Raw genomic sequence first — 26,342 nt, forward strand, 5'->3', positions numbered from 1 at the left:
TTAAATTGCTTACGATATAAAACTTTAAAACACTCCAATGTCTTCTTTGATATAGTCTCATTAAATTAGGGAAAACTATTGGTTAAAGGTGCTTTAAAATTCTTCACAGTAGGTCAAAAAGTAGCTAGGAGAAGTAAAATATGTAGGGAAACAAGATTTTAAAAATAGAGTACAAAAAGAAAAAAAAAAGAATGCAGTGTGTTCTACCCTTTAGACCAAAGGGGCTCATTCTAAATAGCATATCCGTAACTTTTCCATATAAAATTAACAGATAAGTAAGTGCAACTCTTGGAAATGGTTTCTTTCAAAATGTCATGATCTCCTTGAATGACCTCTCCCTTTTGGATTTCAGGTCACCATTTTGATGTTAGACTTCCAAAGTTAGTAAAACTTTTAAGCAGAGAGTCTAATCTAAAATTGTCTGGTATGAGACTCTGATTACATGATACCAAATCATGTATTTGTCTTTTACTAAATTGACTAATTATTATTCTGAATTAGAAAAACAGTAGGTTTTCTTAGTGGCACATCAATTGTTCTGAAGAGTCTGAGTTTCTGGCCTGCTTCTGGGAAGCTGGGCTCATGGCAGGAGCTCAATATTCTTGGTAAAAGTGCTTTTTTACCAGCCCACTGCTGGCTTTTCTGTAAAATAATTTTATATTGGCAGAGATGGAAGGCTGAATATGATGCAGGGTTAGAGATGCAGGCTCTTAGTCATCTTATTCAGTTAGGCTTTCTATATATACACTTTCTCCTTCCCATCCTTTTCTTAGTTTCTTTCAAGACTCAGCTTAAATTCAACAGGTCTTCCCCATCCTTCTCTTCTGAGATCATGTGTGTGCATGTGTGTCTCTATCCATCCATCCATCTATCTATCTCTCTCTCTCTCTATCTATCTATCTCTCTATCTATCTATCTATCGCAGCTAGGTGATATAGTGGATAGAGTGCCAGCCCTGGAGTCTGGAAGACCTCAGTTCAAGTCTGGCCTCAGATACTTCCCAGCTGTGTGACCCTGGGCAAGTCACTTAACCCTGTTTGCCTTAGTGTCCTCATCTATAAAATGAGCTGGAGAAGGAAATGGCAAACCATTCCAGTATCTTTGCCAAGAAAACCCTAACTGGGGTCACAAAGATCAGACACAACTGAAATGACTCAACAACATATCTATCTATAGTAGACATAGTTATTTACATGTTTTCTACTCTGTTAGAATGTGACCTCATTGAAGACAAAACCAGTGTTTTTATCTTTCTCTGTATCGATATCACCTCTCAGGGTTCCTGGCATGTAGTACATGCTTATTAAATGCTTTTTGACTAATTCCTTATGAACAGCTTTCCTCTGACCTTGATATAGATTTAAGAGCTGGTGGTATCCAACTGCCTCCTTATATTCTCAACCCCGTAACCCTACCCAACCCTTGTAAGTCACAGCTGGTGATGTCTCACATTGGACCTTCACTATCTGAATATTAATCTTAATATTTCAGACAAAGCTTAGTTTGCCTTTTTGTTGCCTGTTCGTGGATTTATTTTTCAGAGGCTAGGACTAGGGTTGTTTGTACCCACTAATTTTCAGGGAGTATTTAACAAAATTTCAAGAAGATGTGAAATCACTCATCGTAAACCAGTCACAATCACCCTTTTGTATTTTCTCCCTCTTCATATATAGCAAATGCTAATACATAGTAATAATAATTTAGAGCTGGAAGGGAGCTTGCAGGCCATCTACTCCAACACTCTTAGGTCACAGGTGAGGAAAATGAGGCCCCAAGAGGGTAAGTAATTTGCTCAAGGTCATACCGGTAGCAAAAGTCAGCAGCTGAATTAAGATCCTATGATCCTAAGTTCAGTGCTCTTTCCACTGCAACAAGAGATGTGCCTTTCACCTTTCACTGTAGGTAAAGCCTCAGACTACGTGAAAGATGCCCTCACCAAGAAGCAATAGTTCGTGGCCTAGAATTTCAGGACCAGCAAGTGGTCTAAACTAGTCTTTATTTATGCATGTCCTGAAGTAAGGTTTGTTCACAAAATTAAAAAAAAAATTCCGATGTTAAATGATCAATTTCATATTTGAACCTGACAAGAGTTATTTGTGGATGGATTTTAGAACATCAAAATGAAAATCATAAATTAGATTCATGTCAGTGCTATTTAGAAATTGGCCTTCTTCCTTCCTTTTAATAAAACAGCCCAAGGAGTTTTTTCCAGCTTCCAGTTTGTAATATTCTGGAGTTTCTTGTTGTTGTTGTCGTTTTATTGTTGCTACTGTTGTTTTTAGAAAAATTAAAAGCTAGAGCTTGTTAGTATTTGCCAAATATCATTCGGCCCTATCAAGTATAATTAAGCCTAAGTAAAATGAACAACACTTTAATTAAATGGTGGGAATAAATAGCTTTTATGCCTACAAATTACATTAACATTTTTCTTGCATCTCTTCCCATGAACTAAAGCTACCTTCAAGAGAAGTAAACCGAAAAAGCATGGAGATAGACATCCACCTCTGTGGGAGAAGGAATGTTGTTGTTTATAAGAGTTGATTTTTCACATTAACAAAAGTCATCCCAATAATTGGTTAGAAAAGCTTACTATGAAAACAGTGCCAAAGACTCAAAGCCCAACTGTTTGCAGTGGTTCATGCAAAAACGAGTTTCCTGATTTACGGCTGGGAGAAGCACACTGCTGGCACTTAAGACTTGCTGAAGAGGCACAGTCATGGCTGGACAAATTCTAGACAGTGAAAATTAAAAGTCTAATGTGGTTACTTTAAAAAAACAATATCATACTCTCCCACAAATCCCAAAGTTTTGTTTATTTTCTTGAATTGAAAGGAAGTCATTGCAATGGCTTCCTCAAATATATGTGCTGTTTATGGAACAATTTATACATCTTTTCATATTCTTAATCTTTAGATAAACAGAATCATCAGATCTACTTTTACCAAAAAGAAAAAAAAATCTTAATTATTGGTTCTATAAATTATTATAGATTATAAGGCAGCTAGGTGCCATGGTGGATAGAGTGCTGGGCCTGGAGTCAGGCAGACTCCTCTTCCTGAGTTCAAATCTGGCCTTAGACATTTACTAGCTGTGTGACCCTGCACAAGTCACTTACCCCTGTTTGCCTCAGTTTCCTCATCTGCAAAATGAGCTAGAGAAGGAAATGGCAAACCCCTCCAGTATCCTTGCCAAGAAAACCTCACATAAGGTCACAAAGAGTCGGACATGACTGAAAAACAACTCACACTACAAATAGGTGGAGAAACACTGGCCTAATATGGAATACATTAGTTAAGCTAGACTTCACTGAGCCAAAAATCTGTAATATATTTTTCTTGTAACAATGGCAAATTAACTTGGCTTATTAAAATGGTGTGGTTTGATTATCACTTTTAGAAAGCACTGCCAATTTTTTTAGAATCTAGAAACTAGACAGATTCCAGTGAACTGACTTCTTAGAAAAACCTGGTCTCTGTAAGAGGCAGCATAGTACAGTTAGTCAGTCAATAAGCATTTATTAAGCACTGACTGTGTTCTAGACCCTGTGCTAAGCTCAGAGGATACAAAGAAAGGCAAAGAAAATGGAACCTGGAGTGAAAAAAACTGGGTTCTAATCCCAGCTCTGACACCAACTAACTGGATAACTCTAGACAAGCCTCTTCATTTATCTAAGTCTCAGTTTTGTCTGTAAAATGGGGATAATGCCGGCAGGAAAAAAAATTGTTATTGTGAAGAAAGTGCTCTGTAAACCTTCAAGTGCTGTTTAAGTGAATTATAGTCTTTAAATAGGAAGAATTTAACTATATAATTATTGTGATCTGGAAGTCCTTTTCTCGTAGAATATTGATTCTGAATTGTCACTGAGCTAGTTTCTTGAGAAAAGGTCTTTAGCAAGACGCATCATCAGAACCAGAAGCAACCCACTAACCTTAAAGATCTACTGAGACGCAGCTAGGTGGCGCAGTGGATAGACCTCTGGCCTTAGAGTCAGGAAGACCAGAGCTCAAATTCAGCCTCAGACACTTGACACTTATTAGGTGTGTGACCCTGGGCAAATCACTTAACCCCGATTGCCTCACCAAGAAGAGAAAAAAAATCTACTGAAATCACATCATCGAAAGGTAGAGTATGGAGGCATACAGTGGTTGCAAAACTTTGGATTTCTTCCAGCTCTTCATCATCAACCTGCGTGGTCTAGGGATAGAGCAAGGGTTTTTAACCTGAGTTTTGTAAGCTTGGTTGTTGTGGGGGTTTTTTTTTTAACCGTTTATCAACATAATTGTTTTCTTTGTAATCCTATGTATTCTTATTTTATGCTTTCAAAAAAATACTCTGTATTTTGTCAAAAGCTTTTTCTGCATCTATGGAGATGATCATGTGGTTTCTGTTAGTTTTGGTGTTGATATGATAGATTATGCTGATAGTTTTCCTTATATTGAACCAGCCCTGCATTCCTGGTATAAATCCTACCTGGTCATAGTGTATTATTTGTGTGATAAGTTGCTGTAATCTATTTGCTAATACTTTGTTTAAAATTTTTGCATCTATATTCATTAGAGTAATTGGTCTATAATTTTCTTTCTCTGTTTTGACTCTTCCTGGTTTAGGTATCAGCACCATATTTGTATCATAAGAAGAATTTGGTAAGATTCCTTCTTTACCTATTTTACCAAATAGTTTATATAGTATTGGAATTAGTTGTTCTTTAAATGTTTGATAGAATTCACATGTAAATCCATCTGGCCCTGGAGATTTTTTCCTAGGGAGTTCATCAATGACTTGTCCAATTTATTTTTCTGACATGGGGTTATTTAAGTATTTTACTTCATCTTCTGTTAATCTGGGCAATTTATATTTTTGTAAATATATATCCATTTCACTAAGATTGTCAAATTTGTTGGCATATAGTTGGGCAAAATAATTCCTAATTGTTGTTTTAATTTCCTATTCCTTGGTGATAGTTTCACCCTTTTCATTCTTGATACCAGTAATTTGGTTTTCTTCTTTCTTTTTTAAAATTAGATTAAACCAAAGGTTTATCTATTTTATTGTTAAAAAAAATATTCTGAAAAGGTGTCTAAAAGCTTCACCGGACTGCCAAAGGGGTTAAAGACACAAAAAAGGTTAGAAACCCCAGGTCTAGGAGTATTTTAAGAGGTAGAGACTATAGCAAGAGGTAGTAAAGAAAAATAAGATAAAATTAGAAAATTCCAGAAGAGGGAAGAAATCATTTGCCAGAAGCAAAATGCTTAAGAAGTAAGTCATCCAGAGCTTAACATGTTTCTCAAAGAAATAACTATTTGGCAAAACAAGAAGACCTCCAACCAATTTTGGGAGAACTTCAAGGTTTGCTAAATGATAAGAGATACCTTTTGAACTTGTACAACTGTGCAAGCTGGGATAAACATTCCTCAAAGTACTTTTTTCATAATTTAAAAAACTGTATTAGAAGTAGTAGAGATTAATGATTTAAATAAGCAAAAAAAGTAATTTTGGAATCAGGAAATGCTGTTGAGGCTTCTTGCTACCTAGTAATTGAAAGGAAATGAGAAGAGGTATGGGAAAAATCACTGACCATGAAGGGTAGTGGGATACCAAAGCTCCCACTTCCTCCAGAGAAGGATGGTATACCAGTAGCATTTAAAACAAAACCAAACCAAAAAAAACCTGCTACTGAGAACCCTAAAGGCAGAGACCCAAGAGTAAGAATTTAATCCTAGACACCTTGAAGAAAAATAAAGACTTGAAAAACTTTCAAAGAAAATAATAATTAAGAGTAATAAAACCACAGACAGAAATTTTAAGTATACCTAGATCTCACCTGCAACATGTTTATGACCTATCTTTAAGTGATAGGCATAAACTCTGAATTAAAAAATAATCAAAGTATAACTAATTGAAAGAAGAAAAGCTGATGTTACTATAGATAGAGAAACAGGGTTAGGACAAGAAAACGAGGCAAAGAAAAGAGCTTATTCTGTAAGCTTTCCACGTTGTCTGAAATGTGCTGTCTTTTTCATGTCAAAGTAGCTTTAGTTGTGGGACTTCAGTAATTGGATCCAGGACTTCCACTCTCCCATAAATTACTTAAAGATGCCTCTGTTTACTGTACTTTTTAGATTCAAAACACTTAGCCTAACCATAATCTTGAGCTTCAATCGAAAAGTTAAAAGAGTTTTCTCTTTTTGTACTTCATGAAAAGGAAATACGAAGACCTCTCTTATAACTACGTATTTAGTTTTCTAAGTAAAAATCTCCTTTAGAATGTTATCCATGGAGTCATTTTTTTTAATCATAAATTTAAGAGATGTTATAAAACTGCTAAGCAAATAAGGCTTATTTTTTAGTAAGAGGACTTACCCTTTTATACGTAAAGCCTGAAAGTAATAATTAACCAAATTAAATAGAACTGACCTTTTAAATGTTTTCACCTACATAAAAAAACTTATACTTTACTTTTCTTTCATAGGGAAGTCATGTACAGCGGTTAAAATCCTAATATGAGGAACACAGAAGAAAAATGAACAAATTTATTCTTTATAATTAAGATTTCTCTTCCTTAGAGTAATTAAGAAAAATCTTCTACCTTGATTTTAGCCAACTAGCAAATAAAAATGTATTTTGCATTTTCTCAACTGTCTTTGAATTTCACAAGCTTTTCATTTAACATCAGGAAGCTGGGCTCACTCACCATATTAATTTATTAAGAACAGAAACCAAGATAGAAAGTTAAATAATTACTTTTTGAAGAGCAGTATGAAATAAAAATAATTTATGTATTCATGAATTACTTCAGCTTTGGCCTTTAACCTTAACATATATATTTTTCAATTGCTTAATATCAATGATGAAGCACATGGAGTATAACATTGATGACAAAACCCATGGAGACTCTTGAAAGAGACACTTCTCTATGAAGTATATGATGTTATATCCTAAGGAATACATATGATAATATGGAATATACTTGTACATTCCAATGAAACCTAAGACTTGAAGTTATTTAAAGTTATTACTGTTGTGACAAAACATGGAAAAACCAAACCTTCCTCACCTAATTTATCTTATTGCTTCCAAACATAGAAAATGTTAATAAATATTCTACATCTCTCTCTCTCTCTCTTTCTCTCTCTGTCTCCCTCTCTCTCTCTGTGTCTCTCTCTCTCTGTCTCTCTGTCTCTGTCTCTCTCTCCCTCCCTCTCGTTCCATGGGTTGATGTGGCTGAAGAACTCATCACCTAGTGGCCAGCCTATGGTTAAAAGCCTCTCTACACCTACTTATTCTGGTTCTTGGAAAGAAGCTAGAGTCTGTGACCTAGATCAGACTCAAAGATTCTCCAGCCAGCATGGTAGAGCCAGTTAGGGCTTATACTCTGTGGGTACAACCTTTAAGAACCCAGGATCACTTCTTTGCCATAATGAGGCATTGAAGTAGAACTTTTATCTAGAAATATGATATTACAAAAGTCCCAAGATTTGTAATGATTTCCCTTTCTGCAATTTCTACTCTAAAAATATTACACAACACAGCTTGCTTGCTGTTTAAATGAGCTTTCATTTTAAATAAAGGGAAACATTTAGCATGGATAAGTATGAGATTTAACAAAATGCAGAATTGTAATTTCTCAAAAGTGATTATTTATTCAATATGAAAACTCAGATCTAATACAAAGTTACTGGGATTTCAAAATTTCATTGTGCTTCTTTAGAAGCCTTTTGTCAGGGCAGCTAGGTGGCACAGTGGATAGAGCACTGGCCCTGGAGTCAGGAGGACCTGAGTTCAAATCCATCCTCAGACATATAATACTCACTAGCTGTGTGACTCTGGGCAAGTTACTTAACCCCAATTGCCCTCACCAAAAATAAATAAATAAAATAAATCAAACAAATAAAAAGAAGTCTTGTGTCAAAGTTTTCTAGAAATGTTCAGAAGTAAAAGTTAGTGAACTTAATTCAGATTGTAAAGGTGGACTTTGAATTGTTTAGGTTTTATTTCTGTTAGCTGTTTCTAATATCTTAGATACAAAATTTTTATCAGACATATTTGACACAAAAGATTTCTGTCACAGTCAACCACTTCCCTTCTTATCCTAAGTACATTGTGTTTGTGCAAAACCTTTCCAGTTTTATATAATCAAAAATATCTATTTCATTTTTTGTAATTGCCTAAATTTCTCATTTAGTTAAAGAATTCATCCTCTATCAATCAGTCAAGCATTTATTAACTGTCTACTATGTGCCAGGCACTATACTAAGCACTAGAGGTACAAAGACAGGCAAAAGACAGTCTCTGCTCTTGAGGAGCTCACAATCTATTGGAAGAGAAAACATGAAAACCATTATGTACAAACAAGCTATACGTAGGATAAATAGGAAATAATCAAAAGGTACGTAACAATCTACTTTTCTTTTAATTTTTTATGATTTAATCTTTAAAATTTAGACCATGTATTCATTTTAAATTTATTGTGGAATATGGAATAACATTTTGGTTTAAACCTGATTTTTGCCAAATTGCTTTCCAGTTTTCCCAGCAGCTCTTATGAAATAAGGAGTTCTATTCTAGGTAATTTATGTGTTTTAGGGGGTTTTTTTGAACCCTACTTTATTGAGTTGAATTATTTCTAATTCTTTTTTGTCTATCCTGTTCTAGTGACTTACATTTTTATTTTTTAACCATTACCAAATAGAACTGATGACTGAGTTTGAGGTTTAGAGGACTAGAAGTGGTATTCTCTCCTCATTTTTGCTTTTCTTCATTATTTTCCTTGATATTCTAGATCTTTTGCTTCTCCAAATGAATTTTGTTACTATTTTATCTAATTCCACTAAGTACCCCTTTGGTAAGTTTGACTGGCATAGCTAAGTTTGTAAATACATTGGTCATATTGTTATTATTATTCAGCACAGCAATAAGCACTGAATATAGATAAGCACTTAATACCGTATAAGCTGTTATTTATTACTTTTAGAAACATTTTGTAGTTGAATCTATACAGTTATTTGATGTGCTCTGGTAGAATGACTCCCAAATATTTTGTGTATTTTAAATATATTTTTGTATTTTTACAAAATACTTCTATATTTTTTAGCCAGAATTTATGAAAATCTGATCCCCAGGAAGGAATGTTTTCTTGAGGAAGAACTTAAGTAATTGGATTCTCAAGTCTTCTCTCCCTATCTGGTAAAAAACAAGGCAACTTTTTGATCAAATTTATTCCACAAACTAAGTGTGTCTACACTTCACATACAAACCACTTTACATACAACAGCAAAAAGTATATCTGAACACGTATTTTTGACAATAGAAGTTGAAAATTATCTGTTGAAATGCTGCTAGATTTCACACAGAGTTCAAAGAACAGATAATTCAAAACCAAATGTAAAACACAGGATATTTAAATCACTCTACTTATTTAACACACCAATTCCAAAGAAGCTGCCTCCCATGAAACTACTAGTTCAATGCAGAATTCTTTGTTTCCTGCTGTTGGTAGATCATTGATCAAAAATCTATGAATGACAAAACCAGCCTTTGAACAATGTCAAGCCTGTGGGTAGAAAGCACTTCTCTTTGGAGGAGCCAGACATGGTCACTTTAAACAAAGGGAAAACTCTATTGTTTCTGCCTTTTTGAACAAGAAGACTTTGATGCTTTCTACCACTCAAGAAGATACATCAATGACTTAAAAGCTCCCCAACTAGCAAGTCAGACTCTCAAAGTGTCAAAGAAAAGAAACTAGGCCCTACCTTTCTTAAGATGCATCCAGGAGAATAGAGAACCAAAATTCTTTGCTGGCATAGATTTTCCCTAAGTATTGTTGCATCTCAAAATTGTCAAAAAGCCTCATTTGCAAAATGCTTTTGATTCAATTTTAATAAAAAATAATGACAGCAAATATATTTATTTTAAATGATACTATAAAACAGCTTAGGTGAGTTCAGTTGACTTTTTTTTATTTTAAATAAAAAGATGTTTACCCCCATCCAGTTTGGATGGGAAGTAGTCCTGAAGGACTTCTTCAGTTCCATCAATATAATAATCATTTACAATGTGTAGCTCATTGTTGAACCCTGTAGCTCACTCGAAATATTTATTTTCATCTCTACTATCATCAGAAACATTCACCTCAGGAAAAAGCTAACAATTATGTCACTGAATACATGTCAATATTTATCTTTATTTATTTTGAGTTTATTTTAAAGGTTGTGTTTTATAGTATATCAATAAAATGATGTTACCTAAAAACATTACTTTGTAGTCTCTTCTAACTTTTGTTTGATTGAAGGGCCCATTTTTCAATGAAAATTGAACTAAAAAAAATTTTCCTCTAAAACTCATATCTTGTGTATGCTTAATGCACACAGATTGGAAATAAATAATTACTATTCCTTAAGACTGCGAAGTAGGATAAAATGATCACATTAATACAAATTTCCAGAAGATTTGCATTTTGGGGAAAGAAAACTTACCAACAGTAAAAAACATTTAACTATCACTCTATCATATATCTAATAGATGTACCTTAGACAGCTCCATTCCTGGGCCACATTGTTTGCAGGGGATACAGTTTCCAGAGCGATCCCTAAATTCTTGTTGTCTGCAATCTCCTGTTTCAGACATTATTCTATGTGGCTAAAAGAAAAAAAAATACACACAAAATTCAAAGTGAATTGTTCACTAAGATCCATCACACTAAAGTACCTTGAGCTCTTTGGAACAGAAAGTTAAAAAAAAAATTCAAGGTATTGTTCTAATAAAGCTGTCTGAAAAAACTACTGTTACACCCAGAAATGCTAATTGAGAAAGAAGTAAAGCTCATTTTCACTTTTTGAAAAGAGGACAATTTAGGATGGGCTGAATAAGTCAATGAACCTAATTCTTCAGGGTACTTGAAGGACCATTCTTTCCCTTTAACACAGAGGAAGGAAAACTTTCTCTCCTAGGAACCAAGTTTATTTAGCTCCAGGGCAGAATTGCTACTTTCCCTCAGACAATTTTCTGACAATTTGGGTGAAAAGTGATATATGATGCCCTTAAGGGCCCTTGCTGTAGCCTGAGGAGAATGTCTGGAGCCTAGGAAATGTCTAGGAAAGGAATGGGCATGCAGAGAGAGCTATTCTCCCGGCTCCGGCTCCGGCTCCCGGGTTTCAGCATTCTTCTGCTTAGTAAACGTCCAGGTTAAGATCTCTCTATTCTCTGATCTGCAAGTAAGAGGATACATTTGCAAATATAATGAATTTGAATGGCCAGTTACACAGCATTTTGCAATGACTCATTAGAAATTTCCAAGTAGATTCAATGTGACTGCCATTAGCTTTGCAGGAGCAAATTCAGTCCTTTCCAAGTGTACAAGTGTACATTTTACTGAGACCCCATGAAAAAATAATATATACTCACTCTTATTGGTTTGGGTACAGACTTTGGAAAATAATTTCTGAGAATTACTCGATTAAAAATTGAAATTTGTAAAGTGTTTTAAGTTTGCAAAGTGCTTTATCCATATGATCCCATTTAAATCTCACAATAACCCTTTGAGGCAGGTGTGATTAATATGCTCTTTCCAAAAGTGAGGAAACTGAGGTTAAGAAAAGGTTAAGTGACTTGCCCAGGGTCCCACAGCTAGTAAGTGTCTGAGACAAGATTAAGAGCTCAGGTCTTTCTGACACCAAACCCAGCATTATCCACTACTCCATCCTGTTCTAGTTGGCAGAAAAATGATTGGTTTTGAAATATTTTGAGTTCTTCAGAAGATATTACATAAATATGAAATTATATTCTCATCATTATTGAGTCCTCTTAACATTTTATTGAGATAAACAATATGTTTGGGGAGGGGAAGTCTTAAAATTAAGAAACTTTCAGTCAAGGCAATGACGTTTCTATGCTGTTTTCCAAAAGAGGTCTCTGTTAGCTCTAAACCTGAATGATCAAAAATTACTTAATCCAAATTTGAAGGACTCAGAGAAAACCAGGACAACAGAGTACTCAGTTATGATATAAATTAACATATTAATCATTCCCTCAATGTCAATAATTATTTTTAAATTTTTGTATTCCTTCTCTAACCCCCTCATCCCCAACAAGCCAAATTATATTTAATATAGAGAACATTTCTTCAAATTTCCTTTTAATACAGAATCATGGAAATTTGAAAATGGCAAGGGCTGTCTATGTTGACTGGTTTGGTACAATGCCTTACTACAGTGCTATGTAGAGAAAGGCACTTAATAAATGCTTTTAGGCAGAGGCCTCATGGCAGGGTGGGAACACCACTGGATTGGAAGTCATGTGACCTGAGTTCATCTCCTGACTTTGCTACTTAAAACCTCTGCAATCTTGGGCAAATCGCTTTCCAGACCTCAGTGTTCTCTCTGGTAAAATAAGCTGGTTGGCCAAGATCACCTTCACCATCTCTTCCAGGTCTCAATCTGTGGTCCTGTAACAGATGGGCTGTGATTTTGTCTAAGCCCAGAGTGAGATAGAAACATCTAAACTTAGATGAAAAAGGCTATGTCTCAAAGATATTCAGAAAAAACAATTCCACACAGCCTCCCTTTTAAACTGCGTACATTTAACAGCTTTACACAAGTTTTCCATATGTCTACCTGAATTTCTCATTGTAGCCTAACATCCTTTCTTCATACTCTGTTCTCTATGGAGAACAGTTGCTATCCTCTGCATAATAACCCTTCATATATTCAAAGATCATTATTAAGCTTTGCTTTATTATGTCTCCAGATGAAATAAATTTCAGTTCCTTTTAACTTCCCTCATAGGGCCTATTTTCCAACACTTTTAATCATCTTAATAGTTCTCCTTTGAACCTTTTCCAAGTTTTCCACAAACCTTATAAGCCGTGCAGTCCGGAACTGGAAATAATACTCTAGTCAGGAAGGGTCTGACTCGTGCTGAGTATGGCACATTTCTATGAGCCACAAGATAATTTATCATTGTCATGGGGCTAGAAATGTTGTTACTCCATTTATTTGATTTCCTCTATGTTTCAAAGAAAAGAATTTAAATAATGCCTTCCAAAGTCAAGATTGGACATTTCTGTCCATTTCTGATTCATTAATATGTAGTATGGAAGTTAAAAAAAATATTTGAAAGAAAGACAAAGGAGTCTGAGACAATTATAGAAATCCTCTAGCCCACATTCTATTAATTATATTTCTTTCCTCGCATTCAAATGAAAAAGTAGAATGACAAGGATTTACTTACCAAATGTGCTAGTAAAAATGCTATGGTGAATAATAGTTCTTTTGGCGATCTTTTAGGTTCCATCTCTTTTGATGAATTATATTTCCAATGTGAAAACTAAAATCGAAGAAAATAAAGAAAATACATTTAAAATTTTAAACATGAATGGATTTACTTTGAATTGCCATTTGAAATCCAACAATGTACTAATATGATTGTTATTCATTATTTAAAAGGGATCATTTTTAAAAATCAACATGGACAAATGACCAAAGTTTATTTTTAAAACACAGGAGTGAAAAATTAAGGCTTTAATCTGCCTATGAATTTTATTTAAAACTCCAACTGGCTTTAACATCCTTCGTTTTCCATTTTCTATTTGAAATCACTATTGAGTTGAGTATAGTGCACTCAGTAGACAATCACAGCTCAAACAAGGACAATGAAAACTACTACTGACTTCAAAGGCAATTCATTCCCCATGCAAGGATGAACTTAGGCTATGCCTCTGGGATGTCAGAACAATCAGTTAATGAAGTCAGTGGAGTCAAACAACCAGTCAATTCACTAGTGAAAAAAAGACAGTCAAACAACTTGTTTGACTTGTCCATTTGGACACAAGAGTCAATGAGGTAAATCTGTATATTTGGCATTTGTGAGATCTGATGCACACAAGCAGTATGTGAATTAAGTATAAATGAAAATTAAGGGAAAATAAGAATCATAGGATAATTGGATTTAGAGCTAGAAGGGACCTGAGAAATGATCAGCTCAACCTTTTCATTTTACAGAAGCAGAAATAAAGGGACACAGAAGGTTAAATCATTAAGCCATTTTTAAAAATTGGTAAACTGAGTGTTCCCACAGACAACTTGAAGTTGAGACATTGATCTGGGTAATTCAGGAAAAGAAAACTCAGTCAAATTTTAAAAAAGAATGAAGGATTTTTTTCTCTGTCCTAGAAGGCTTAGAAGACTATAATTTAAAAAGCCAATCAAGCTGTTTTCTTCTCATCTACACAGTGGCAAAGGAAGAAGAGATCTCCTGAAGAAAAAAGTAATTGTTTAATGGGTAGCTCCGAGGTGTCTATCCAGTTGCATTATTGAAAAGTAAGTTGAGAAAGTCCAGGGTTTCTTTGAAGCAGAGGTTTTTAAAATAAATACATCCACAACAGATGATCTTGTGTGTTCCAAAAAAAGAACAAAGTCCACAGTTTCCTTCCAACTACCTTAAGCAAAACATCCTCTCTAGTTCTCTCCCTCCCCAAACAAAGCAAGTTACACCAGCATATATAAAAAAAAAACAAACCAAAAAAAATACAACCCAATCTTTTAGAGTTGTTTAGTTAGCCAGGGGACACCAACAAGGCAGCACAAATTCAGAGAAAAAGGCAAAATCAAATTGGCTGTCTTAACAAGTGAAATGGATGTACATGTATAACCTACATTAGGGAGGGAGGGAGAAAAATTTGGAACTCAAAATCTTATAAAAGTGAATGTTGAAAGCTATCTTTACATGTAATTGCAAAAAAATAAAATATATTAAGTGGGGGAAAAACAAGTCAAATAGAGTGGGAAAACCATTGTGGGATTACTTAGTTAACAGGTATTTTTTGATCAGAAGTTGAAATAAATTTATTTAAAATAATCTAGTGCTTCACATAAGAGGCTTTTAGTAATTGTGTACAGAAATGTATAGACTATTATCTTTGCATCCAGCACTTAAATCTATATAACTTAAATTAATGCTATGATTGCTTAATCAACTAGTTCCCTTAAATTGTGAATGCACAGGTATAAGAAGAAACAAAACCAAATCACAAAGCCTTACAACTCTCCTACATGATTATTTACATTTCTTTAGAATACAGGATAACAGGATTATAGACTTAGAGATGAAAGGGACCTTGGAGGTCTTAACTGAGGCCCAAAAAGGTTGACTTGTCCAAGGTCACACAAGTAGGATAGCAGATCCAGGATTTGAACTCAGGTCCTCTGACTCCAAGCCTAGGGTTCCTTCCATTAACCAACATTGTTAAAAAGTACCAACAACAGTTAATGAAATAATGGATTTTAACAATTAAAAAATATTTGTCATTCTAATTCTGAAAAATTCTTCTAAGAATAAAAATCTTAAATTTGTATATAAAAGTCCTAACATCAAAGGGCTGAGTTTCATAGAATGAGAGAAAAGAATTGATAAAGGTAATCAGTGAGACAGTTAGTTCAGCATCCACTTTGTATAGAGTACACTGGGTTATGTGGGGAGTTGACAGCATCCGTGGGAGAAAAAATTAAATACTAACAATCAAGAACATTTATATCCAGTTAAAAAAAATCTGACTTTGGTCCTTCAGTCTTTGAAAGCTAATGGGGGTAACAAAACACACACACACACACACACACACACACACACACACACACACACCCATTTCTCACTCAATGAAATGATAGACTAATGGATCCACAAACAGATGATGCCTTATTTTAGATGAGATTTTTCTATAACAGGACAAAATAATTTTTAAATACCAGTCTCATAAGAGACATCCTCTCTTATTTCATTAACACATGCCAAATTGGACCAAAATAGAGAGTTTAATGAAGAATTCAAAACTAGCTGTCTCATGTCTAACATTTTAAGGGGATAGGCATTTCTTCCAAGAAAGAAAATCTTCCAGTAATAACACTGGAAAAAACAAAACAGAACAGAACAAAACAAAAAACAAAAACCCTATCCTATTGTTCTCGGATCCTTTTACTAGCTATACTACTCACTATGTAACCCTGGGTAAATCACTTAGCATCTCTATACCTCAGTTCCTCTCCTTTAAAGAGAAGGGAGACAGTCCTACTTATCATCCCTAATTCACTAGATTGTAGTGAGGATCAACAGAGATAATTCGTGTCAAAGTATTCTGAAAATTGTAAAGTGCTCTACAAATGTAAGGTATCATTATGATTAGCACCATTTGGCAGGCAATCAGATAGTTTCTACTCCCAAAGGTATAGGGATCAGAATAGAATCTTAAAGGTGAGGTGCTCACCTAAGACTCTAAGAATGAATTTTGGTGAAAGGACATGGGATCAAGTGGGCTCTGCCACTTAACTAATTGTGGGAGCTTGGATGAGTCACTCTGCTTCCTTGTTCCTCAGTTTCCTCATATTTATAAAACAAAGGGGTTGGATTGGATTTTCTATACTGTCCTTTCTTGGATGAGATAGGTTTATTAAAGGGGCATTTTAACAAATTTCATGTACCTAAAAGGAGTAATTAAGTTTTCATAAAATAGTCCAAAATCAAGGGACATTTTGCAAGTAATTCAGCTATGATGAAGTGTCAGGAGTATGAACGTGAATTTCCTGGAATAAAATGAAATGCCATATGAATTTCTTTGGCATTTAAAACAGGGGGAAAACTGGGCAAAAAAGTCAAGTATTTTAAGTAATAATATTAAAAGTTAAAAATGAAGCAAAAAATTACATTTCAGTTACTGAAATGCCATTTAGCTGCTAGACATCTCTTTCTCAAAGACTTTTAAAAATAATTTTTTATACTGTTCAATTGATGACATCAAATGTGAAGTTATAAAGAATGTCAGGCTCAAGAATGATTGTGATTATGTAGAATTGGGCAGCTGGTTAGAAGTTCAGGTGTGTGGGTGTACCTTGCTAATATGCATTCATCCTGTATGATGTCCCCACTATCCATTTAGATTCTTTTGTGGGGAGGGCCTTTACTGGGTGGTGCAGTGGATAGGTGGTGCACCGAGTTTGGAATTAGCAAGACTCATCTTCATGAGAGCAAATCCTGCCTCAGACACTAGTTGTATGACCCTAGGCAAGTTATTTAACCCTATTTGTCTCAGTTTCCTCATCTGTAAAATGGACTGGAGAAGGAAATAGCAAACCACTCCTGTATCTTTGGCAAGAAAACCCCCAAAAGAGTACGACAAGACCAAAATGACTCAACAACAATAATAACCTTTGTGTGGAACCGGTATCATTGATATGAGGGAGAGCGGGTGGGCTCATCTTAACAAGTCAATCATATTCAAGGAACATGGGCAGGTGGAACTGGATGTGGCAATGACTAGTAGGTGTCACACATGCTGCAATTCCTTGAAACCCTGTGCATTTATTATTCCTTTATGACTAAGGAACAGAGGCAGCAGTGAATACAGCTGGTCACTGAAAAAACCTTCTCCTTCCTGAAGCAGATCCTTCTGACAAATGCTTTGTTGCTGCTGCTATGTACGCGTCTGCTATTGTACTAAGCAACCACATCAAAAAGAGGCCTGTTGAGCATAAATAGAAGACTTGATTTACATAAGCCAGAATATAATCATACTAACAGCTATCATTTATATGGTACTTTACATATATTATCTTATTCAATCCTCACAACAACCTTGGGAGGTGGTTGCTAATACTATACCCATTTTGAAATGAGGAAACTGAGGTGGACAGAGGGTTTAAGACTCAGGGGTTTTTTATGACCTTAAATACTCTGGAGTCATTTACCCAGGATCATAGGGCAGCTAGTAGGCTCAGTGGATAGGCCTGGAGTCAGGAAAACATCTTCCTGAATTCAAATCTGGCCTCAGACACTTACTAGCTGTGTGACCTTAGGCAAGTCACTGTTTACCTCAGTTTCCTCATCTGTAAAATGAACTGGAAAAGGAAATGGCAAACCATTCTAATATCTTTGCCAAGAAAATATCAAATGGGGTCAGGAAGAGTTGGACACAACTGAAACAATTCATCAACAACAAATAGAGTTGGAATGCCTATGAGGCAGGATTTGAACTCAGGTCTTCCTGCCTTCTGGAAGTGCTGTCTGCACTGTGTCACCTAGTTACCTATTAAATAAGTCATCCAGGCTGCCCATCTTGATAGGTTGGGTTGATATTGCATTTATTTCCCCTTTCCATAGCTTCTAAATGGGAAAAGCCCAAGACATTTTTTAAAAGGTACATCTCCAAGTCCCTTATCTAAATATACAAATACCTTAATGCCATGGTAGCCACTCAAGATATGATAAAGGGACTTAATACATGTTTATTGTCTGATTCCCAACTCATGTGTGAAGAACTAAACTATTCAAAAGAGAGCAAGGGTCTTGATGGTTAACATTTAAGTTTATTTTTTTATTTTGACAACACTCTTTCCCTCATTTTCCTTTGATTCCATATTTCCAAAAATGAACTGTATATATAATCTTGCCAAGGACCCAAAATGTGCATCTTAAATGAGTATTTCAAATAGCCTGGATAATTTTCAGAACAAGTCATTTACTTGCTTTATTTTCCATCCTTTCTATGAAAACCACTTGATTTATTAGCCACTAGATGTAGCCCATGTTAGAAGTAACTGTTTTCATGTAATAATCATATATTAACTTTATATAATGAAGCCATGTTCATCCCTTACATTTTTTCCAATATGCAATAACCTGAAATATTTTTTTAAATCAACTTTAATGTAAACTGGCATGCTCACAATTTATAAAAACCAGGGTTGAGGTAAAGCCAGGGCTATAAATGCAGCCTTTAGTATTTTAATACCTAGACTGTAATCATAAATGGATTAAAAACAAATGTCAGTCTTGAACGTCAAGTGATGCAAAATGGATCATAAATATAGGGTACTCCTATCTTCAGGAGGGATTACAACCACCAGCATCTCCTATGGTCTATACTCTCATATTTTAGCTTTCAATTTCACTCTATTCAGCTATAAAATGTCCTTGTGGCATTGTGTAACTGGCAAATCTGTGTGCAGCCTAGGAGCTCTTATAGAGTTGTGCTGTATTACACATATTGATGTTGGCCTAGAGATGGAAATGATTTTCCTTTTTGCAATCATGAAATATTTTCTACAAGCTTTAAAATTTTCGGCTGCCAAATGCAATATCTTCAAACACCCAAAGTTCAAAAACGTTAAGACGTAATGTCAAGCTCCAAAAATCATGCCAATTTGGAAAAAAAAATCAAATCAGTACAAGGTTTTTCATAGACTCTCCTCCCTATAACCCTATCCCCAAATGATGAATGAGTTTCACAGGTCAATGGATGGATATCATTTTTACACTATAAGACATACCTATGCATTCAAAATTGTTGCCCAATGATGATGTGGTCACTAAAATATCATAAGAATTTTTGAACCTGCCTTCTAGACCTATACATCCCTAACAATTTGAATGTGAAAGGGGCCTTAAAAGACCACATTTCCCTTCTTTTGGAGGAAATTGTACTCCTGAGTCCTCCAAATATTGCTGTCTAAACTATTCTTTTAAAATATAACCTGAGGAGATGACAATATCTTATTTCATAACCCGGTGCAGACTTCTTTTCTCTAGGCTAAATACTCACCATTCCTTTAACACCTAGACAAGCTGATTGAGGAACCCTTTAATAATACTCACTCAGACTGTTGAGTGTTCATGCCACTTTGTTTCATATAAGTGCTGGGGTTTTTTAACTCAGGTAGAAGAAATCTTTTTAAAAGGCTATATAGACCCACAGGCATACCTTTAAGGCTCACAGAACATAATATGATTCCATTCAATTATCCTAAATTTTATTGTCAGCATCTCCCAAAAGAAAACAGGCTGTGAATGAAGTGTCACGGAAAAAAAAATATATTGCATAAACTGCCTGTTATTGATTTTTGTCTTCAGCTTTGAAGTTTATTTTTAAGTCTCTAACTATTTAATAATAAATTGCCATTGGGTAAATTTTTTTCAACTGGTTTTATAATGCAGGCCAATGCAGTGGGAAAACTGCTGGATTTGGAATCACAGCTCAGCTTCCTTTCTGTCACTTACTGCCTGTGTAACCTTGGGATAGTTGGGTGGCGTAGTGGATAGAGTGCACAGCCTGGAGTCAGGAAGACTCATCTTCCTGAGTTCAAATCTGGCCTCGGATACTTCCTAGCTGTGTGATCCTGGGCAAGTCATTTAACCCTGTTTGCCTCAGTTTCCTCAACTATAAAATGAACTGCAGAAGGAAATGGCAAACCACTCCAATATCTTTGCCAAGAAAACCCCAAATGGGGTCACAAAAAGTCAGACACAACTGAACAACAACAACAACTGTGGGTTTTTCACTTCCATTTTCTGGCCCTCAGTTTCCCCACCTGTAAAAAGGATTTGGACCAGATAACCTCTAAAATTCTTTCCAGCTCTAAGTTGATGATCCTATAATTGTCTTGTGGAATCAAGAGGCAATCAATTCATTGACTTGATATGTACACTTATTCTAAGTAGGCATACTTATTTAAAATGCATTAAATGAAAACAAATGAATTTTTTGCTACAATTTTGAATGTTTTTCTTTAAATATTTGTTCATTAGGTTTAGAATCAGCTAAGTTTTTTTCAAACATTAAAAAGGCTGTTTGTTATTAGATGATGAGGAGAATAGGTTCACTCCTTTAAAAAAATTTGAAAACAAGGAGTCAAATTCTATTTTAACCCTAAATCTACCTCTGACTCTATTCATGAGTATGAATAGAACTTTTTACTTTTGATTAAAAGTTTACTTAGTAAGCTCTAAGTTCATTAAGTAGAATTGTAAGAGATAAGTAACATTCATCTAGTATGGGCAGTATACGGCAATTACAGATTCCACAGTCTATGTAAACTATAGATCATAATCATCTGAAGTGTATCTATCTCTTTCTTTTTAAAGTCTCATAGATTTGTAGCCCTAGACAAATGAAAGCCATGGTCCTAATGCAATTCCCTTGTATAAGGGACCTTACCAGGTTAAAAAAGTAAAGACAAATTTTCATGTTCTAAAATTCAGATTCATGTACAAAACTAATTTTAAATTTCTATAAAACCTACTATATGGCCCTTTAATTAAAGGAATAAATTACTTCTATGGTTATCCAGAAACATACAAACAATAAATCATCTAGCACTTAGTATGGAAAGAAAATATAATATAAACTCAAGTTATGTACTCTATGCAAACAAAATAGTAAACAAGATATTTTCATTAAAGGATGAGTAAATAGCTATAAGAAACAGACCACTGTTGCATACATAGTAATAATTTCATGTCATCCTTAAAGGCTAAGAAAAATATTTTAGAAAGAAGTTTAAAAAGACAAATTTCACATTAAAATGGAATTTGGGTCAATGAAAAAAAATTGTTTTTAGCATAAATAGGTGAACAGAATGCCAAGAATGGCCTTGTAATGTTCTCATATTCTGCATTAATGGTGAATGGTTAAAGTCATGCCACATATGTCTTTCTGGAATTAATTCAACAATGAACTGTGACATTAAGCAACCAAATATTTTCCTCTTCTGTCTCATAACATGCTCATTATTTTCTAATCTATATCTCCCACTTATACATTCATTTTATTTTTTTTTAATGAGTTCTTTGCACCAAGTTACTGATGGACAGCTTGGAGAAGGATGACAGCTTTTGATAGTAAGACTCAATTACTGTCAATTGCCAAATCTAAATTCTACCTGTAAACTGGTCAGTAAGTGACATGTGAAACCTCACCTACTTGAGAAGCATATAGAAATAAAGTAGAAGCAAAATGTCTAAGGTAGATAATTACCTACACAACATAAAAGATGCTGAAGAAATCCTTCCCTAATGCAAAATAATCTGCCTTGCAAAAAAAGTATCTGATTGTGGAATAACTACATTAAAATAAATTCTTCAGTTTATGCACATCCTGTTTAACAATAACATTTGCTGTCAATATAGTGGAATCTTAATCAAGTAAGACTGTTACAAGAAAAAAAGAATACATTTCAGCTAGTCAATATACATTTATTAAGTGCCTACTGTGTCCTGTCACTGTCCTAAGGTGAGGATGTGTGAACTTACACAGACCTACTGCAATTAACAAAAACTGTATTCTATCTGGAGTTTTTGTTTACAAAACTGACGTTTTTGTTCATGCAAAAAAAAGTGATCCCATTAAAGATTTCTTACATGCTAAATACAGACACGATAAAAAGTGCCCCATAATCAAGGCAGTCCACTCATTTCAACTCACTCAAACTTTTATTACCAAGGTCATAATTAACTCATGTTATATTTATCTCCACAGAACATCAACGGCAAATGTAAAAGGACTTGCAGGTTGTGAGGATCAAACCTTTTCCCCTTTAAACAGGAAAGAAAGGGCAACCATAAATCTGTTAAGCTCTCTCTACTACTTTTTTTTTCTTCCACATTAAAGGCCTTCATAAATGTCAACCTTCAAGAGAAAGGATAGCATATGTTTATATAACATTTATGAGGCTTTTGAAAGCCCCTTCTACCTCGCTCCCCCGCTACAATTCTTTTCTGTAATTGCAGAGACTAAACTTGTTAATATGAGAGGCTGCTTCCAGCTGTTAAAATCAGTAAGCAGCTCAGCAATCCTCAATCCTGGATGCCCATAGGAACAAGCACCCTGGCAGCTCTCGCGTGCAGTTATTTGGGGTTATTTCCGAGGTGACCACTAGCACAGCAGAGACCACGCGTTTGGAAACAGACTAGGCAATATTCTCAACTTTTCTCTGCCTCTTACCCAAATCTTGGAGCATTCAAAAGGTCCTTGGGATAAGCCCATGCTTTTAGAGTTGAAGTAACCTTCCCTTCCAGAACAGAATAAATAAGGTTTTCCCACTTCTCTCTGGCTCTTAGGTGCTTATTTGCCTTGCCGGAGTTGGAATCCCTCAGTTTTCCTCCTTCCCTGAAAGACCCAGCGATCCCTCGGCCTTCCTCCTTTCCCAAAGCGCCCTACCATCTAGTGCGCGCTCTACGTCTCTCCAAAGCCAGCCACACTCACACCTTCGGCTGCACTGGATGCGCTCCCACCCCAGGCGATCATCGGGCAGCGCCCGCCCCTCACAGGCAAGGCCACCCCTCTCCTCCAGCCCCTGCACAGTGGAGTCGCCCGAGGGCGAACATAGCACAGCGCAGGGCAGAGCTGGGCAGCAGCCTAAACGAGGCACTCATCCTGGGGCAGCTCACCTTCTCCAGTCCCTCGGAGGCCCCTCCGGGAGAGCACTCCTAACCTGGCTCCCTCCTTCCTCTCCGAAGCCCGCCAGGGTCAAGTCCCACGCAGCTCCGCGCCAGGTTGAGCTGCTCTGGGCTAGAGGGCAGCGGGGCTCGGCGATGAAAGGGGCGGCTGGTCCTGGGGGCTTGGCGCTGGCAGCCGCTGCTCGAGGCTGTAGCCGCTGCACAGCGCCCTCCCGTAGCCTGGGCAACAGCAGCCGCCACTGCCACCGCCTCCGCCCCCTCAGTCCTTCCAGGCAGGCTCCCTCTGCGCAACCCCGCCCTCCTCTCCTGTACTCTGCTGCCTACTCCTCCTCTCCTTTTCAGGCCCAGCCCTCTTCTCCTTCTTCAGAGCCAGCTTGGCTTCTCCAGAGACCAAGTATTCACTGTAGGGGCGCTAGTACCACTCTGCAGCACCCACCTCCCTGCCCTTACAGCCTCATCTGTGCCCCGCACCTGAGCTGATGTCCTACCTTGCTCCATCCTCACTGACCGTTATCGGGGGCACCAGCAGCAGCTCACCACCATGGCAACCCTGAGGGCAGGTGAACCTCATGCCCTCCTTCGTCAGGGTCTGAGGAAGGGACAGCAATAACTTCCCTTCTAGGACTTTGGAGAGGCACTGGAGTTGGCAACCAAAGGAAGGAGATAGTATCAGCAACCTGACATGGGCTTGTTGTGTTCTTTTTACGGTGGGAAGAGGGGGACAAAGGTTGTAGTGGGTGAGGGGAAAGAAGGGAACAAGCATTTATTAAGCACTTATTATGGGCCAGGCACTGTGCTAAGCCCTTTACAAACATCTCATTTGATCCTCACAATAATCCCGGGAACTAGGTGAACCTCAGGAACCTCATTATCTAGTTGAGGAAACTGAGGCAAACAGAGGGTAAGTGACTTGCCCAGGGTCACACAGCTGGGAAGAGTCTGAGGGTGTTTTTGAACTCAGGTGTTGCTGACTCCAGATCAGGCTCTATCCAACTTCGGCCACCTTACCGCCTCTAGGTAGAAGGCTTCTCTTCTGCTCTTGGCATTTTCCCCATTTAATTAAACAAAAATGTATTAAGTATGGTGTATAGAGAACTGCTAGACAGTTAAAGAGATAAAGAGGTAAGTAATAGTGCCTGCCCTCATGAAACTCATGATCTAGTTGAGGATAAGACACAAAAACAAATAAGTATAGTTAAAAGGGCTCTTTCCCCAATGTCTAGGCTACTTCTGAAAAAACTCAGGTTTTCCTTTGCCAGGTTTCAGATCTCACTATCCGGTGGGTCCTATCCTAGTAGCAAGAGCCCAAGTATTGCATTTGGATATCCTTGGTTGAGGAAAGTCTCTTGGCACAGTGGGTCAGAGAGATCATTGTTACCTGCCCTGTTTATTAAAAAATATTTTTGAACATCTATTATAAATGCAATGCACTGTGCTAGTGCCTGGGTGTGATCCAAAGACATGTAGGACTAGCATCTAGTCTAGTAAGTAGCTTCGTGGTGCAGTGGATAGAATGCTGAGCCTGGAATCAGGAAGACTCATCTTGCTGTGTTCAAATTTGACCTTAGATACTTCCTAGCTGTGTGACCCTGGGGAAGTCACTTAACTCTGGTTGCCTTCCTTTCTTCATCTGTAAAATGAACTGGAGAAAGAAATGAGAATGGCATACCACTTCAGTGTCTTTGACAAGAAAACCCCAAATGGGGTCAAGAAGAGTTAGAAATGGCTGAATAACAAGACTAGTGTCAGTGGTTCTTAAGATGGGGCATATGAACTTGGTGATTTTTTTTATAACTATTTTAATATACTGAGTTTCCTTTGTAGTCATATGCATTTTATTTTATGTATTTAAAAATATTATTCTGAGAAGGTTTCACCAAAGTCCCAAAGGAATCTAACACACATGTAAAAACCCTTCTAGCTCCTTGCATTTTGTTGTGTGCTAGTTAAAGCTCTCTAGATACTTTTTAGGCTTTTGAAGTCAAAAGGCCATACCTTATACTTCTTTACTTATGAAGCACATGACTCAGCAAACCTGGCACCTTCTTCCTTCTCATCTCTGTCTCCTGGCATCCTTTGAGTCCTAGAAAAATCCCACCTTCTCCAGGAAGCCTTTTCCAGTCCTCCTTAGTTCTACTGCCTTCCCTCTCTAGGTTATTTACAATTTATTTTAGTCTATGGGGCTTGTTTGTACATAGTTGTTTGAATGTTGTCTCCTCTATTAGACTATGAATTCCTTGAGGACATGGACTGTCTTTTACCTTTCTTTGTATCCCTGGTGCTTAGCACAGTGCCAGGTGCATAGTAGGCACTTAATAAATGTTTACTAACTGTCCAAATATTTGTTGAATCACTGGCTGGTTGACTGAAGATGATGGCTTACTACTACCATACATGGAAACAGTGAGAATTCAGAAGAGCCTTTCATAATGAAATGGCTTAAAAAGTCCCTTTCTGCTCTGGATCCATGATCTTATGATATAGATAGACGACTCAAAAGCCAGCTAGTCCAACGCCCTCATTTTACAAGTGAGGAAACTGGGCTGAGAAGCTAAGCAATTTTTCCAATACAACACTGATAGCAAGTATCAAAAGGGAGATTTGAATTCATATCCTCTGACTCCAGAGTCACTGCTCTCTCCATTGTACCACACTGCTTCTCCTACATTTATAGCTTACTAAACAATTTTAAATACGTACTCATAGCTCAGAGCTATAGCTTCCTATTATGGAGGACCTGAGTTTAACCTTGGAGATTTTTCAATAAGTATAATCAGTTTGCCTCTGCCCCTTGGGGCTCAGAGAACATCTGAATTTGGCTAATTTCTCTTTCAAACTCCATACTAAACAAGGAATAAAACATACAACACATTTATTAATTCAATCATGAAAACAAAAAGGACTTGTACTGAGTCCATAGACAGCCCCTTTAGTGTGTTCCATGTTCTTGAGGGACCTACATCATGGCTCTAGTCTTATGGTGACACCCTATGGTTAATCTATCCCCACTCTACCCCCCAAAGCGAAGAAAGAAGCCTCCCAGACCTTCACAGTCTACATCACTCACAATCAGTTAAGGACATTATCTAAATTTGTTCTTCCACTTTGTGTCTGTGTGCCTCATTGTTCCA

The 26,342-nt window shown here is 36.5% G+C and overlaps 1 protein-coding gene across 3 annotated transcripts in view; it reads right to left on the minus strand.

Moving 5' to 3' along the window:
- The window catches only part of TNFRSF19 (TNF receptor superfamily member 19), an 86,106-nt gene that overhangs the window by 51,005 nt on the left and 8,759 nt on the right, over positions 1-26,342 (minus strand). For 2 of the 3 annotated variants that reach the window (XM_027877555.1, XM_027877553.1), the window contains exons 2-3: positions 13,225-13,320; positions 10,525-10,635 (exon numbers count right to left, since the gene is read on the minus strand). In XM_027877555.1, the coding sequence (XP_027733356.1) occupies positions 10,525-10,635; positions 13,225-13,287 (174 nt within the window). In that variant the 5' untranslated portion in view covers positions 13,288-13,320. Of the gene's footprint in view, positions 1-10,524; positions 10,636-13,224; positions 13,321-23,202; positions 23,305-26,342 lie in introns of those variants that run through there. The other variant, XM_027877554.1, reaches the window with a different exon arrangement.

Source organism: Vombatus ursinus, unplaced genomic scaffold (genome assembly GCF_900497805.2).
Source record: "Vombatus ursinus unplaced genomic scaffold, bare-nosed wombat genome assembly UNPS02014813.1, whole genome shotgun sequence".
Lineage (NCBI taxonomy): Eukaryota > Metazoa > Chordata > Mammalia > Diprotodontia > Vombatidae > Vombatus > Vombatus ursinus.